Source organism: Rhinoderma darwinii, chromosome 2 (genome assembly GCF_050947455.1).
Source record: "Rhinoderma darwinii isolate aRhiDar2 chromosome 2, aRhiDar2.hap1, whole genome shotgun sequence".
NCBI classification, from domain to species: Eukaryota; Metazoa; Chordata; class Amphibia; order Anura; family Rhinodermatidae; genus Rhinoderma; species Rhinoderma darwinii.
Genome location: NC_134688.1, coordinates 77,194,288 through 77,210,637, shown reverse-complemented (window position 1 = coordinate 77,210,637; position 16,350 = coordinate 77,194,288). Strand labels below are relative to the sequence as shown.

Below are 16,350 nucleotides of genomic sequence, written 5' to 3'. Positions count from 1 at the left end.
CTTTTGGGGGGTTTACACTGTTTTGGTCCCTCCAGTGCATTGCAAACCCAATACAACACTGAAAACTATTCCAGCAAAATCAGAAATCCAAAATCCAAACTCCTTCCCTTCTGAGCCCTGCTGTGGGTCCAAACAGCAGTTTATTACCACATATGGGGTATTGCTATAATCGGGAGAAATTGCTTTGCATAGGTTGGAGTGTTTTTTCTCCTTTTATTCCTTGTAAAAAATTAAAAATGTCTAAGTCTTTTCAGAAAAAAAGTAGATTTTCATCTTCACATACAAATTCAAACAAATGTAGCGAAAAAAAACCAAAACCTGTGGGTTCAAAATGCTAACTATACCCCTAGATATATTCCTTGAGGGGTGTAGTTTCCAAAATGGGGTCACTTTTGGGGGGGTCTTGACTTTTTTGGTAGCACAAGACCTCTTCAAACCTGACATGGTGCCTAAAATATATTCTAAAAAAAAGGAGGCCCCAAAATCCTCTAGGTGCTCCTTTGCTTCGGAGGTCTGTGTTTCAATCCATTACCACACTAGGGCCACATGTGGGATATTTCTAAAAACTGCAGAATCTGAGCAATAAATATTGAGTTGCATTTCTTGGGTAAAACCTTCTGTGGTACAGAAAAAAATATATTAAAAAATTAAATTTGTAAATGTCACCTCTTCATTGCTTTAATTCCTGTGAAACACCTAAAATACTTTCTGAATGCTGTTTTGAATACTTTGAGGGGTGCAGTTTTCAAAATGGGTGATTTATTTATTTATAACATATAAGGCCCTCAAAGCCACTTCAGAAATGAACTGGTCCCTGTATAAATAGCATTTTGAAATTTTCTTGAAAATATGAGAAGTTGCTGCTAAAGTTCTAAGCCTTGTAACATCCTAGAAAAATAAAAGGCTGTTAAAGTATCTATTTTGTGTGGTATTACTATCTGTTTTCCAAGCACATACATTTAAATGTAGAAAAATGCTAATTTTTGCAAATTCTCTCTGAATCTTGGTGTTTTTTACAAATAAATATTGCCTTTATATTAGTGAAAAAATGTGTCACGAGAAAACAATCTCAGAATCCCTTGGATAGGTAAAAGCATTCCAAAGTTATTACCAAATGTCCGATTTGAAAAAATCTGCTTTGTCCTGAGGCCAAAACAGACTCAGTCCTAAATGGGTTAAAATAAGTGGCCAGATCTTCAGCGCTGAGAACTGTGGTCGGCGTCTACACTTCAGGACTGAAGGGCCTTTTACACCTGCCGACAATCGGCTGGTGCAGCAAACGATGATCAACGAGACATCTTTGATCAGCGCTTGTTTGCTCCTGTCACACGGAGCTATGTATGGGGACGAGCGGTCGTTACTCCAATTCGCTCGTTCCCATACAGTATCATCATGTCGGCAGCACTTCTCCCTGTTTACGCAGGGGACGCGCTGCCGACAACGATAATATTTAACTTTTTTAAATCTATACGATCGGAAGATGATCGAGTGTTTGCTCGTTCATCTGCTGATCGCTGCCCTGTTTCCACAGGGCAATTATCAGCAACGAGCGTTATACAAACGCTCGTCTACACGATAATCGCCCAGTGTTAAAGGGCCTTAAAGGAAAGGTGTCATGAACTTTTTAAAATGTTTTTTATTAATTTGTGTTTTTATTGAATAAATATTACATTGACTATTTTTTTTTTTCACACTTTCTTACATTACTGGGGCTGCCATGTTTTATTTAATCTGTGTAGGTGTCTCTTAACGACACATACACAGATGGAATACGGCAGCTACAGGGTAGAGGACATAACGAATAGCTCCCGTTCCTTTATATCCTGTGCATATCCTGTGCTTCTACTGTCTTGCTCTGTATTGCGCAAGCGCAGTTCAGAGCGACCCAGCATAGAAGCTGGTTTGTAGGGGGAAAGCCGGCGCCATTTTGAAGACCGGCTGCACTTCAGGTAAGGTGTGTGTGTGTGTTTGTCTATCTCTCTCGCGGCCCCTACCTCTCGCAGCCCCCTTGCATACCTGCTGTAATAGCTGTGTGTGTGTGTGTGTGTGTAGTGTGCGCAACAGGGCTGGATCCTACTTTTGTGCAGCCGAGTATGCACGGGCGCCGCTGATCCTTCTTAACCGCTTACCAGCTGTTTTGAAGAATCAGCTGCGAGCGCCCCCCCCCCCCACACACACACACACACACACAAATTCCCCCCCCAAACATGCAGCTGCGCCACACACGAACCCCCCCTCTGGGGGAGGGGAGTTTTGTGCAGGGTGTTTGTGGGGGTGTTGTGTGATGGTTTGCGTGAGCGTATGTGTGTGTGTGGGGGGGGGGTGCGTGCAGGGTGCTTATGGAGACCACTAGTATTTATTGTGGGGCGAAGACAGATGCTGTAGGTGAGTATAAGTATTTCTATTTTTCATATTACTTTATTTTTTTTGTTTTGCAAGTTCCGCTGGACCTATTGGACTTTTTTAATAAAATGGTTAGCGAGGGTTGTGTGGGGGAGTTTTTATTTCAATAAAAATATTTTCTTATGTCTGTTTTTTTAATACTTTATTACAACCTTAGTAATGGCAGTTGTTTGTTTGACGACGTCCATTACTAAGACGGGGCTTAATGTTAGCCAGTAGAAAGCTAGCCTGGTACCCACCGCCACCAGGGGTATCGGGAAGAGCCGGGTACGATCCAGTACCCGACCATCTGTTGCGATGGCCGATACTGGGGCGGCCGCAGGCTGGTATTATTAGGCTGAGAAAGGGCCAGAAACCTTGACTTTTCCCTCCCTGGTAATGCTAGGCTGCTGCTGCTATGTTCTATCTGGCTGGTTAGGAAGATTGGGGAGGACGACCCCGCATCGTTTAAAAAAAAAAAAATGTAATTAGAAAATGACGTGGGGTCCCCCCCCATTTTTTTTATAACCAGCCAGATACAACACAGCAGCAGCCGTCTAGCATTACCAGGGTGGGAAAAGTCAAGTTTTTTTGGCTCTTCCCGGCCTAATAATACCAGCCTGCGGCCGCCCCAGTGCCCAGCCATCCCTACAAATGGTTGGGTACTGGATCGTACCCGGCTCTTCCTGATACCACAGGTGGCGGTGGGTACCGGGGTAATAATGGGGTTTAGTGTTAACCTTTTTACTGGCTAACATTAAGCCCCGCCTTAGTAATGGACGTCGTCAAACAAACAACTGCCATTACTAAGGTTGTAATAAAGTATTAAAAAAACGGACATAAGAAAATATTTTTATTGAAATAAAAACTCCCCCACACAATCCTCGCTAACCCTTTTATTTAAACAAAAAACGTAGATCATCGCAGTAGTCCACCGAACGGGTCCAGCGGAACCTGCAAAAAAAAATAATGTTAGGAGTCAAGCACACTTCAGTGAAATGCTTCAGTGTGCTATTCGTTTTTTAACGGATAGCGCACTGACCCACTAATTTCTTTGGGGCCATGCATAATTCCTTTTTTTTTTTGTTTGCAGGTTTTTTTGGCGGTTTTTGTGTGCTTTTTGCAAGTTTTTGGGTGCGTAGTTAGGACTCCCACTGACTCTGGGAACATTTGGTGCATTTTATGCACCAAAGAATTGATCGAACGCTTCTTTTTTATGCAAAACACATTTTAAAAAAACGTTTGCGTAAAAAACGAACGGCTCGCTTTCCCATTGATGTAAATGGGAAGCTTAATCAAGTATTTGATGTTTTTTTTTACGCTTTTTGTGTGCGCCTTTTGGCCCATACTTAGGACTCCCATTGCCTATGGGACCATTTGGCACGTTTTACTTGCAAAGGAATTTACTTGACACTACTTTATTTACACAACGCGTTTTTTAAAAACGAGTGTAAAAAAACGCGTTATATGTACTGACAGTGCACTTTACAAATTATGTAAATGAAAAGCGGAATCAAGCGGTTTTTTATGCGGTTTTTGGCACGTAAAATGCGCCAAAAAACCATGTCAAACACTGTGTGAACCTGTTAATTGAAAAGTCATTCACCCCAGGGACATCGCTCTTCGCTTCCATCATTCTTAGGCATTTGGTGTGTCTTATAGCTTCTACCAGCTGCATTGTACAATCTCTCCCAAAATGGCAGCCGGACACTGCTTAGCAATATGAAGACACCTTTTCCTGGCTTTTAGCCAAAAATAGGGAGGGGGTGAGATTCCCTCCCACATTTACAGCAGCTGTGAGTCAGTTTGCTTTCCCTTATTCACCTTGCTGTAATTCTAGGAAGTGCTCCCTCTGGTGGCCAACATAGGAAAACATGTCAAATTATTATTACATTTTTAATACTTCCCACCATGTCGAAGAAAAAAAAATACAGCAAAAAACGTCAAAAATATAATACAAATTAAGTAACTTACTTTAAAAAAAAATTTCATTTGCAACACATTCCCTTTAAGGAGTGAATGACATGTATCAAAGAAGCGTTTTGGATTATTAGATAGTGTGGAAAAGAGAGAGGTGAAATAGACTTGTTTGGCATGGTGAAGGGCAGAGTTGTAAATTCTCAGCATAAATTTGTAATGGAGGAAATCTGACAAATTTCGATTCGAGCACCGCTGAAGAAAGCGGGATTGAGGCGTGTGCCAGGATGCCATCGTCTGTGTCCGTTGGTGCGGAGTGCTTCATCCAAAGCATTTTTGAGAGTGTTATTGCAATGTTTGGCAGCCAGATTGGGACAGGAGTGGGAAGAGATAGGGGGACTGTAGACTGTCTGAGTTACTGAGTGTTAATGACATGTAGATTTCTGTATGTCGGATAGGTAGTCATCATTACCTATGTTTGTTGATGCTGGCCTGCCTACAGAGAAGGCTTTGTTTTGCCCTGTGGTTGTTTAACCCCTTAAGGACATGGCCAATTTTGGCCTTGAGGACAGAGCAATTTTTTTAGATTTCCCTTTTTGCATCCCGACGCTCACAACTCTTATTTTTTGTACGACGTAGTTGTATGAGACTTTGTTTTTTGCGGGACGAGTTGTACTTTATGTAGGTACCTTTTTTTAGTACAAATACATTATCGTTTAATTTCTATATATTTGTATTTTGTCGAAATTGCAGAAAAAAAGCAGTTCCGCAGCAGTTTTAATATTTATTTTTTTACACCATACACCGATCATCCTAAATAATGTTATACGTTTGTTGTACAGGTTGTTACGGTCGTGGCGATACCAAATATGTCTATATTTCATGTTTTGGGACTTATATTTTATTTATATTTTTATTTATTTATCATCCATTTTTTTTTACATTCGTTTAACTTTTTTTTTTTAATCCCATAAAGGGATTTATCATTTTGATTTTGTAATTGCAATGTACTGGCATAGATCTATATGCCAGTAAATTAGCCTGTTACTGATCGTACACAGGCAGTTGTTAGGGCATACCTCAGTATGCCCTAACAGGAAATATGTTCAGACAGCCCTGGGGTCCTTCAATGGACCCTGGGCTGTCTGGCCATACGAGTTGTGGGCTTTGATCGCGTCACAGTTATCTTCTGTGATGCGATCAAAGTGCAGTCCCCCCTCCTTGAACGCCGCGATCAGCTTTCATCGCGGCGTTCAAAGGGTTAACGGCGGAGAGAAAATGTTTCTCTCCTCTCCGCTGTCAGAGCAGGACCATGGCTGTGTATTACAGCCGTTGCCCCACTCTCGATCGCGCGCAGAGACGGCTGTCACATAGGACGAGAATGCTCGTCCTAATGCGCGAAGTACTCGCCGTTCAGGACGAGCATTCTCGTCCTGTGTCGGCAACCAGTTAATTTGTTTTCTAGGCTCGAACTGCCTGGATGTGGGCTATTACTATAAAGTTGTTGTTGATAATGGCCGTGGTGATATTTACTCACACCACTGATCAGTTAGGCGATGGTTAGGAAGTGATACATTTTAGCAGATTTTCCGCTGCAGCTTTATTGGTGTATAGTGCTGATTTTCAAATTCTCAATATGCCTATAATGTCGTGGATTTGCAATGCAAAGGGTAAAACCCGCTTCAAAATCTGCATGTAACATGGTGGAACTTGGCCTTACAGTATTTAAGGTGTTGCATGATTTTGACTGAATTGTAGTGTTGAGCCTACAAATGCAACACTGTCCATTCCGTACAGGACACTACAAATGTGTTCCCAATCATACGTAATATGATACATTAAAGCAGTTTTGCCTCATATGTTTATATTTTTTCTGCCTAGAATGGTTTTAACTGAACTTTTGTTCTCGGTTTGTTGTAAAAAATAAAAGGTGCATTTAATTTAAAGCAGACTTGTCTGTTCTCGTGACTTGTCTGTTCTCGTGACTTGTCCGTTCTCGTGACTTGTCCGCTCTCGTGACTTGTCCGCTCTCGTGACTTGTCCGCTCTCGTGACTTGTCCGCTCTCGTGACTTGTCCGCTCTCGTGACTTGTCCCGCTCTCGTGACTTGCCTGATTTGTTAAATATTCCCCATACAAGAACAATTCTGGAGCATTTTGTTTCTTGACAACTGAATGTTCCTTTTCATTTGGTCATGTCCCCTCACATTATGACACTGTCCAATCAGTACTAAGGCCAGTTGCACATGACCGAATGCTACTCGGGCTGTTTTTCATGGCATCTGAGTAGCACCCGATAGTTTTCATGGACTCATTCACTTTAGCGGGTGAATCTCCGATCTGTGGAAAGATAGGACATGTCCTATCTTATCACGGACGGGACTTGGGCAGCACACGTGGTCGTGTGCATTAGGCCTAAGAGTATAATTTTGTAGGCACACACACTATTGACGAGTGGAATGATAATGCCCAATTGTCAATTTGTTCTTACATTTCCAGGAGGGAATACAGTGGAACAACACAACAGAGTTCTGTTTTAAAAAAGTACTCTGGAATTATAATTTAATGGAGAATAACAGTATTTACTAAAGCCGGCATTTCGGGAGAGCTGACAAGTCGTCTTCAAAAGTATTTCCTATAGTTTTTTTCATGATTTTTACATTACCTCTAAAATTGGGCTGCATATTGCTATAAGTTTCATTATTGCTATATCTAACTCAATATCATGGTAAAATTTTAGATATTGCTCAACCCTAGGTGCTTCAATGCAGAAACGTAATAGAAAACAAAAGCAGCATAAAGGGTTTACAGAAATCGATAGCGCAGCATGCGCTATTGTTTCCGGTAAAACGACGGACACCCTGACGGAAAGTTGACGGAACCCATTTTTTTTAAAATTAGTTTATTCAAAATATCACATACAGAGTATCACAGCAATTGGATATGATATGACAACATCCATGATGACAGTATGTGTACAGTATATAATATAAGCATTAAAGACCGTTATCTTTATGGCAATACTCTACTAGTCATTTATCAATCAATTAGTGAATTACAGGATTATTACATGCTGTTTTCCATATATGAAAGGGAACATTTATATAGATAGATCTAACAAAACAAAACAAAACAACAGGTCGCCTATGTCGCATTACAAGGTCACAGATATTATTGCTCTATCTTCTGCCTGAGAATCGGGGGATTAAATTATTTTATTGCGGAGTAAAGTTATCATCAGGAGCTACTCTGGAGTCTAACCATTGTCCCCACACTCCCTGAAATTTGTCCGGACATCCTCTGTGGGAGTACACCAACTGTTCGTATGTAACAACGGTGTTGACCAATCGCTTCCAGGAGCTTATTGATGGAGCTGTATCTGCCATCCAGTGCATGGCTATTGTTTTCCTAGCCAAAAACAAAGATTCTCTAATAAAAATACCAGTGTGACGTGTCCAGTTTTCATCATCAATGAGTCCCAATAGGGCTATCTTCGGGGAAAATGTCAGAGGACTAGGCAATAACGGAGTAATAACCTCATATACCTTCGTCCAAAATGTTAATATATATGAACATTCCCACATAAGGTGCCAGAAATCTGCCTCTGACTGACCACATCTATGGCATGCTGAAGTAGCTACTTTCCCCATTCGGTGTAATCTCACTGGGGTGAGATAAGCTTGGTGTATAATGTATAATTGTATGAGCTTATTATTGATAGCCGGAGAGTCTGTCAAATGTGAATTCAAGATGTCAGTCAGATCTTCCAGTGAAAGATCTGGTATTTGTGTCTTCCACTTGGCTAGGACCGGAAGCGGGGTAGAGTTAATTTTTTGCCGAGATCAGATGTGTGTATAGGGCTGTGATAAGACCCTTAGGGCCTTGAGATTTCAGAATGCCTATAAGAGGGTACGCTGAGATGATCGTGGAATGAGGTGGGAACTGAGTCTGTATAGCGTGACGTGCCTGTAAATATTTGAACCACTGTAAGTCTGGAATATTATGTAGCTCTTTGACCTGTAGGAATGTAAGGATCAAACCACTATCATACATATCCCCTAATTTGGTGACGCCCATGTCCACCCACACCCGTGTATCAGTTAATGATTGAAGGCATGGTAATGTGGGATTATGCCACAGAGGGAGGTCCGGGATTACATCATGGTATACAAGTATTTTCTTGGCTGTGCGCAAGACCGCCAATGCCAGAACATGTATAGGGAGTAGGTCTGCGTGGGGGGTAAAATTAGGGTATTCCAGGAAGCTAATCAGACTTTTCCCTGCCACCAGGGAGGCTAAGTAGTAATCTGTGTCGGACAAAGGGGAATCTCGCACCCAATCTTGAATATTTCGGAGCTGACCTGCCAGGTAGTACAAATTGAAATCCGTTAAGGCCATTCCCCCTTCAAGTTTTGGCCACTGCAGTGTGGCTAGACTAAGTTTAGACCTAGAAGATCCCCATATAAAGCGTATTATCAAGGTATTAAGAGATTTGAAAAATGATATGGGAACTATAACAGGCATGTGCTGCAGGATATACGTACATTGGGGTTGGATTACCATCTTAACCAAATTGATGCATCCTGCCACAGATAACGGGAGTTTAGCCCACTTCTTAAAGCTACCCCCCACCTTAGTCAGCAATGGGGTTAAGGATGTATCTCTAGTTTGGCTATGATCTTGAACTATAGTCACTCCCAAATATTTAAAGCTAGAGACAGTTTCAAGGCCATATTGTAACATGTATGGGTTTGGAGTCGGATGTTTAGGCCTCATTCACACGGCAGGGTTTCCCGGCCGGGTGCCGGCCGTTCATAAATCGGCCGGCACCCGGCTGCATTAGGAATGATAGACCCCTAATGGGGCTATTCACACGACCGATTTTTTGACGGCCGGAAAATCCGGCCGTCAAAAAATAGGACATGCTCTATCTTTGCCCGGCCGCCCGGCTCCCATAGAAGTCTATGGGGCCGGGTATTACACGGCCATCACCGGAATGTGTTCCGAGTGATGGCCGGGTTTCCCGGCGCTTGCGCTCTATCTCCTCCTCCTCACAGCGCAGAGTGCATGTAAGGAGGAGGAGTTGATGCCATTCTGACGAATGGCATCGCTGTACACTGTGTGGCAGGGCCGGGGTGTACAGCAGGTGGAAGGGAGCGCTGCGCTGGCTCCCTTCCCCTGCTTGTTAAAAGCACCCTGGCTCGGCGACACCTTCGATGGCGCCGCTGGTAGTAGTAGTAGCAGCAGCTGCTGCTGCTGCGGCTGCTACTACTGTAGCGACGCCACTATAGCAGAGCGGGGAGGTATCTCCCCGCTCTGCTATGTGCTAGCCGCACTTTAGCTCCTTGAAGGAGCGGAATCCCCGTGTTTTCGGGGATTCCGCTCCTGGACAGAGCGCTTGATGTCTCTGTCCATATCTGGGCAGTGACATCAGGGGAAACTCCTGAAGCGGAATCCCCGAACACATGGGGATTCCCCTTCAGGAGCTGCCGCTGATGTCACTGTCCGGATCTGCCCGGCCCGGCACGGATGCATAACTTTATGCAAACCGGCCGGGCAAAATGGCCGATTTTACCGGCCGACACTCGGGCTCGGGAACGACCCGGTCGTGTGAATCCCGCCTTAGCTGTATATAAGATGGCCGATTTCTGCCAATTAACTTTCAGGCCTGAGTACTTCGAAAATTAATCTAATAATCTGGCCGCCACATGAAACGAGGAGTTTGGGTTATCTAAAAAAAGGACCATGTCATCTGCGTAAAGGCCTACTACAGAAGTTCTGCCCTTCCATTGTATACCAGTAAGGTCTGGGGAGGCTCTGAGCCGAATCGCCAGTGCATCTATGGCAATTGCAAATAGGGCGGGTGATAAGGGACAGCCTTGTCGGGTGCCCCTGAAAAGTGAGAATGGGAGAGAAGGAGTATTATTTACCACCACGTTAGCCTTAGGAGATTGGTATACTAACCTGATCCATTGACAAAATTTAGGACCAAAGCCAAACCGTTCTAAGCAAGCCCATAAAAACGGCCATTCTACCGAGTCAAAGGCCTTCATGGTGTCCAGAGAGGCAACTGCCCATTGCATGTCGTGTGCCCTGCCCAATTGTACTATGGTCTGTACCTTTCTAATATTGATACTGGTAGATTTCCCTGGCATAAATCCGGTTTGATCTGCGTGTATGATAGAAAGGATGACTTCATTCAGTCTTTTTGCTAATAATTTTGTTAGAATTTTGTAGTCTACATTGACTAATGATATGGGTCGATATGAACTGCAATCAAGAGGTTCTTTACCTGGTTTCAACAGGACACTAATGGTAGCGTCATAAAATGTGGGAGGTAGAGTGTGTAAGTTGGCCGCTTGGTTAAGAGTATCTAGAAGAAGCGGGGCTATATTGTCTATGTATTTGCTGTAAATTTCAATTGGGAGGCCGTCCGGGCCAGGGGATTTATTAAGGGCCATATCACGGATAGCTTCCTGTAGTTCTTCTAGTGTAAAGGGGGCATCCATCATAGACTGCTGATCAGGTGTTAGGGTAGGGAACGTGAGCCCACCTAAATATTCTAGATTATCTGCCATAGAGTGAGGGGTGGAGGAGTTGTATAATTCGGTATAATATGTCCTGAATCTAGATGTAATACCCCCAGCTTCAGTGATAATTGATCCGTCAGAGTCTCGAATTCCCAATACTGCGCTAGTATCATTATTCCGCTTGATAAGATGGGCCAGTAATTGACTGGATTGATTCCCCATTTCAAAGTAATATTGTCTGGTGAAAAATAGCTTACGCTTGGACTTAAGATGGATCTGCCTTCTATATAATTGAGTTAAGCTCAACCAATCCGCTCTGTGGATATCGGTGGGATCTGTAACATATTTTGCCTCTGCTTCTGAGACCTGTTCCTCCAACTCCCTCTCCACCCGTGCTGAAGTTTTCTTAACATATGATACAGACAATTTCAAACAACCCCTAAGGTATGCCTTCAACGAGTCCCATCGTAATGTGTGTGATATGGATGAGTCATTGATGTGTAAAAACTGATCTATCTGATCTGGGATACGGTCAGACGAACCAATCAACTTCAGCCAAAAGGGATGAAATTTCCAGTTGGTCAGCAAACCCCTGTTTGGAAATGTCAAATGGAGCAATATTGGGCTATGATCAGATACACCTCTATGGTCATGTGTAATCTGGGAAACATAAATAGAGACATTTGGGGATCCGAAACTGTAGTCTATCCTAGATAGCGTATGTCTCCCTGTCGAGTGGCAGGTGTACTCCCTCTCGCCCTGGTGGTGAGTTCTCCAAAGGTCTATCCAACCCACACTATCCATCAGTCGACCTAAGGGAGTAAGAGCTGGATTGGATGGGGACATGGAAGCCCCAAATCGGTCTAAATGTGGGTGCATAACCTGATTTAAATCACCCATACACAGTATAAAGGAGGTTGGAAATTGATGCGCAAAGGTAATAGCTGCCTGGATTACATATAAATTAGCTTGCGGGGGATTATAAAGACATAAAAGTACATATGGTCTAGTATCCACTTCGGCATATATAAAAACAAATCTTACCTCAGGGTCTCTGCGGGTCTGAATGGGATTCCATCTCAAGGATCTATGAATAAGGACAGATACCCCTCTGGAGTAGGAGGTATGGTATGAGTGGCAGGACCATTGAATCCAGGGTTTTTTCAAATATTCGGATTTGTCAGAGGTAAGGTGGGTCTCCTGCAGACCAATGACATGGGGTTTGGAACGTTTAAGATGAGAAAATACAGATGCACGTTTATGGGGAGTACCAAGACCACGCACATTCCACGATACACATCTTAAAGACTGAGCCATAACATGCAGTGGAAACAGTAAGTACATATATAATAGTTAGCGACCTGGCCACCGAGATTATGGAAAGTACTTGCGACATAGGCTAATAACATTAGAACATAATACCAAATCAGGGTATCGCTGAAGAACAAAAACAGAAACAAAATGACCCTATGGAGATGTAACATTTAGGGTTAAATATGAAGTAAATGGGGAATGCCTGACTATAGTTTGTCAGACATGTGACTAGCACGCTTGGTGAGAGCAGCCTGGAACTTTAATACCAAGGAGCTAAGTACCACCCCACCTGTTGTATATCAAGTAGGACCCCTGGTGGACAGAAAGGTGTGAATATGTTACAGTAAATTAAAATTATGTAACTCCCTTCTGAGTATGTGGATATATTGCTCATAGATTTAACCTCCCTTAACCATCAACACTAAATACGTATCAGACATTTCCCTCCACAATACCCTCATATAAGTATTATATCACCCAGCGTCCAAATCAAGGTCGAGGTGGATGCATCTGAAGCCATTCGGTCGCCTCTCCCGGAGTATGCAGAAAGATCACTTTCCCGTCCGCCACAATTCGGAGACGAGCTGGATAGGACATCGAGTAGGGAATGCCACGGTCTCAAAATTTCTTCTTCACCTCTATGAAAGTGGCTCGTTGCTTCTGTAATTCCGCCGAAAAATCAGGAAAGATGGAAACGATGGAGTTGTCGTGTTTCAGTGGTCCCTTCAGGCGAGCCAGTCGGAGAACCGCATCCCGGTCTCTATAATTCAGCAATCTAGCCAAAAATGGTCGAGGACTTTCACCTGGAGGAGGAGGTTTCGCTGGGACTCTGTGTGCTCTCTCAACGATAAAGCAGGATGAGAAGGATGTATCTCCTAGTGTAGCTTTAAGCCATGTTTCAGCAAAGGTTTCAGGAGCCTGTCCCTCGGCTTTTTCAGGGAGACCAATAATGCGTAGATTGTTACGTCGCATTCTATTTTCCAGGTCATCCATTTTAGAGTGGTTAGTTTCGATCTTACGAGCGGCTGAGGAAAGTGTGGATAGCAATGGACGGAGTTTATCTTCCGTCCGGGAGACTCTGTCTTCCATGTCGCCTATACGACCCCTCAGGTTTTGCATGTCTTGACGTAATAATGTGACATCTATCTTTATTTCATCAATTTTGCCTGTCAATGAGGTTTTACAGGTATTAATGGCCGCCAATAGTTGAGTAGAGACCTGGCGCAAAGTGGGTTCAGGGTCTGTTTCAGATTCAGTAGTATCCCTTTGGAAGTCTCCTTCTTTCGCCCTTCCTTGAGTGGAGCGTGTGGCACGTGGAGTGGCGACAGCATCTGTATGAGCATATTCTTTCAGCCTATCCATAGTGGGCTGAAGTTTTAGATTTGTGCATGTCTTCTATGCGTGATAGTAAGGTGTCCAGAAAAGTAGCCGGGTAAGGGATTGGGCCCTGTATTGCAGAGGGAAGCGTGTGACTGAGAGTTATTGTCCCTGAGAATGTAGGGTGATCTTTGAGAGCAATGGCCGAGCAGGACTGTTCAATGTGGTTTCTTTCTTGTAGCAGCCTTGGCAGACTGTAAAGTATTAGTGACTAAGGGGTATGCTGGGGTTTTCTCTCGGCTCTATGCAGGAGCCTGGGCTTCTCTCACTGCCTCTGCACCTCACTCAGAAGGTCTGGCCGTATCATGCAGGTCTCAGGGCCTCTATTAAGGTAGGAGTTTGCAGGGGGTTAGTCTTCCCTACCTCCGTCAATAGCGACGTCTACCCAGGAGCGTCTGGTAGTCCGGGTACCCGCCGGTCTCTTCAGGATGTGCGGCCTGAATCGCACTATGTCTCGGTGCGGTCGGCGGTCAGGGAGAGCAGTTAGGCCGCATTTACATGTGGCTCTCTCGGTCCTCGGTGCTGTCTCGGTTTCCGGCGGAGGCAGAGGTTATTGTTTTGGGCTGGAGGTAGTCAGAGGTATGGTGGTTCGGTTCCGACTTCTGCCGATCACCAAAGCATGCCGTCAAGTCAGGATATTACAGGATTATCCAGCGGTCCCCCTGGAGAGCAGCTCACATACGTCCGGCCATCTTGCCCGCTAGCCACGCCCCCCTGACGGAACCCATTAAAGTAAATAGTTTGCCTTCGGCCGCCGGTGATGTCAGTGTTGCAACGAAACCGTTGCATCCGGCATTCCCTTGTTTGACAAAGGAGAACCACAGAATGCCCTGACGCAGATGTGAACAGGGCCTTTAGAGAAAACAAGAAGATTATGTGAGATTGTTTTTCAGTTTTGCTTTTAATGTTTTATCCCCCGTATTTTTATTTTTTTTCCCCTACAGCTGTATTCCCCTTTGGTGATATCGAATACGTCACAAGAGGAGACACAAGGATTTGATTTCAACATTAAAATTGTGCGTAGTGAAATAAAGAGAGGCCAAAAACTGGTAAGCTCATTTACTAATTGCTATAAATGATAACTACAAATGTATCAAAATATAGAATAATAAAATAGAGCAATAAACAAATAATGTAAAGGTGAACATACTCTTTAATCCAAAAGACTTGGATCAGCATGTGTCAGTGGTGAGCAATAGAGTCTAATAAGGTTGGGTTCACACGAGCACATTACGTCCGTAATGGACGGAACGTATTTCGGCCACTAATCCCGGACCGAACACACTGCAGGGAGCCGGGCTCCTAGCATCATAGTTATGTACGACGCTAGGAGTCCCTGCCTCTCCGTGGAACTGCTGTCCCGTACTGAAAACATGATTACAGTACGGGACAGATATCCGGCAGCGAGGCAGGGACTCCTAGCATTGTACATAACTATGATGCCAGGAGCCCGGCTCCCTGCAGTGTGTTCGGTCCGGGACTTGCGGCCGAAATACGTTCCTTCCATTACGGACGTAATGTGCTCGTGTGAATCCAGCCTAACTGCGCACACACAGACCTCATCCCTATGCTACTTCTGTCTTCTCTGAGCAGTGACGGGCACCAAAAGCAACTAGAGTTAGGGCAGCGAATGGCTACAATCGTTCTTTGTGCAAGAGAAACAGACTGCTAGTAACGTGCATATTGCCGTTTTTATGCATACTTTTTTTTTTTGCTAAAATGCTGCGATGTTCATTCAAATTCTACAGTAAAATAAAAAAATTGTCAACATACACCGTTTAGGTTTGTGACATTTTGGTGCGGTTTTGGGGGTCAGTGGTGCTGAAGCTATGGCATTTTTCAGACATTATTCTCCACAGGGTTTTTAATGTAACTTTTATGGCTGAAAAAATGCTCGTATAAAATGACACAAGTATTTTCTTAAAGGCTATGTAAACCTTTTGAGGGCTTTTTTTATTATTTTTTTTGTGTGCAATAAATAGATTTGTCAGTGGGATTAGTGCTACTTTGTAAATAGTCTTTATTAAAAATGACTTTTACTTTTGGAGATACAGCTGCTTTGTAGTATGGTTTTGTGGTTGTATCCCCCCCCCCCCTTCCCCTCTTTTTTCCAGATGTAGTGAAATGGTACTTACCTTATGGGACGTCCCCTATGTAAGCTGTACAAGTTGGTACGAGCAGGTTCCAGTTGTTTCTATCTCCAGGCAGATGTTTCCTGGTGAACAGCTGATTGGACGAGGTTTGAAGTGCCGACATCTTCTCCGGGGAAGAAGAGGAAGTCGATGGCAGCGTCATCATTAAGGGCGACGCCGGCCGGCGGAAGTTATGCGCCAGCGCTGGAAGCACATAACAAGCCGTCGGCGGTAAGCTGGACCTGCGGAGTGCCGGAGTCTGAGGACGGCTGGTCCGGAGTCCCCTCCTGTTCCAAGGAAGGGTCAGTAGCTGAGGCAGGAGCGCATGGTTCGGTGGACTTAGACGCAACCCAGCACTTTAAGGGTGCCCAGCAACCGCAGAAGAGGAGCCGGAGAAGTAGGGTGGTTTATTCACCACCCTCTCATTCTCCCAGATGGAGAGGGTCGTCCAGGAGTCGTTGCATCACCGACCAGCAGGAGGTGGTTATCCAGCAGGCAAAGCTGCAGCCGCAGGGATCAGCGCCTATCCCAAGACAGGTGGAGAGGAATGGTGAGCATACAACTACCCCTTCTCTGTCCCACCCTACCCCTACCTATTAATACTGATGTTATGGTTGCATTTTTTAGGTTGTTTTCAGATTTAATTAGTAAGTCATCTACTCCTGTTAGTTCCCCTCCTGAGGTGTGGAAAAATAGCCAG

The 16,350-nt window shown here is 44.1% G+C and overlaps 1 protein-coding gene across 1 annotated transcript in view; it reads left to right on the top strand.

Annotated features, from left to right (window-relative positions):
* The window catches only part of PHF11 (PHD finger protein 11), a 196,737-nt gene that overhangs the window by 14,605 nt on the left and 165,782 nt on the right, over positions 1 to 16,350 (top strand). Inside the window, exon 2 of the mRNA XM_075851785.1 lies at positions 14,463 to 14,567. Coding sequence (XP_075707900.1) covers positions 14,463 to 14,567 — 105 coding nt within the window. The remainder of the gene's footprint in view (positions 1 to 14,462; positions 14,568 to 16,350) is intronic.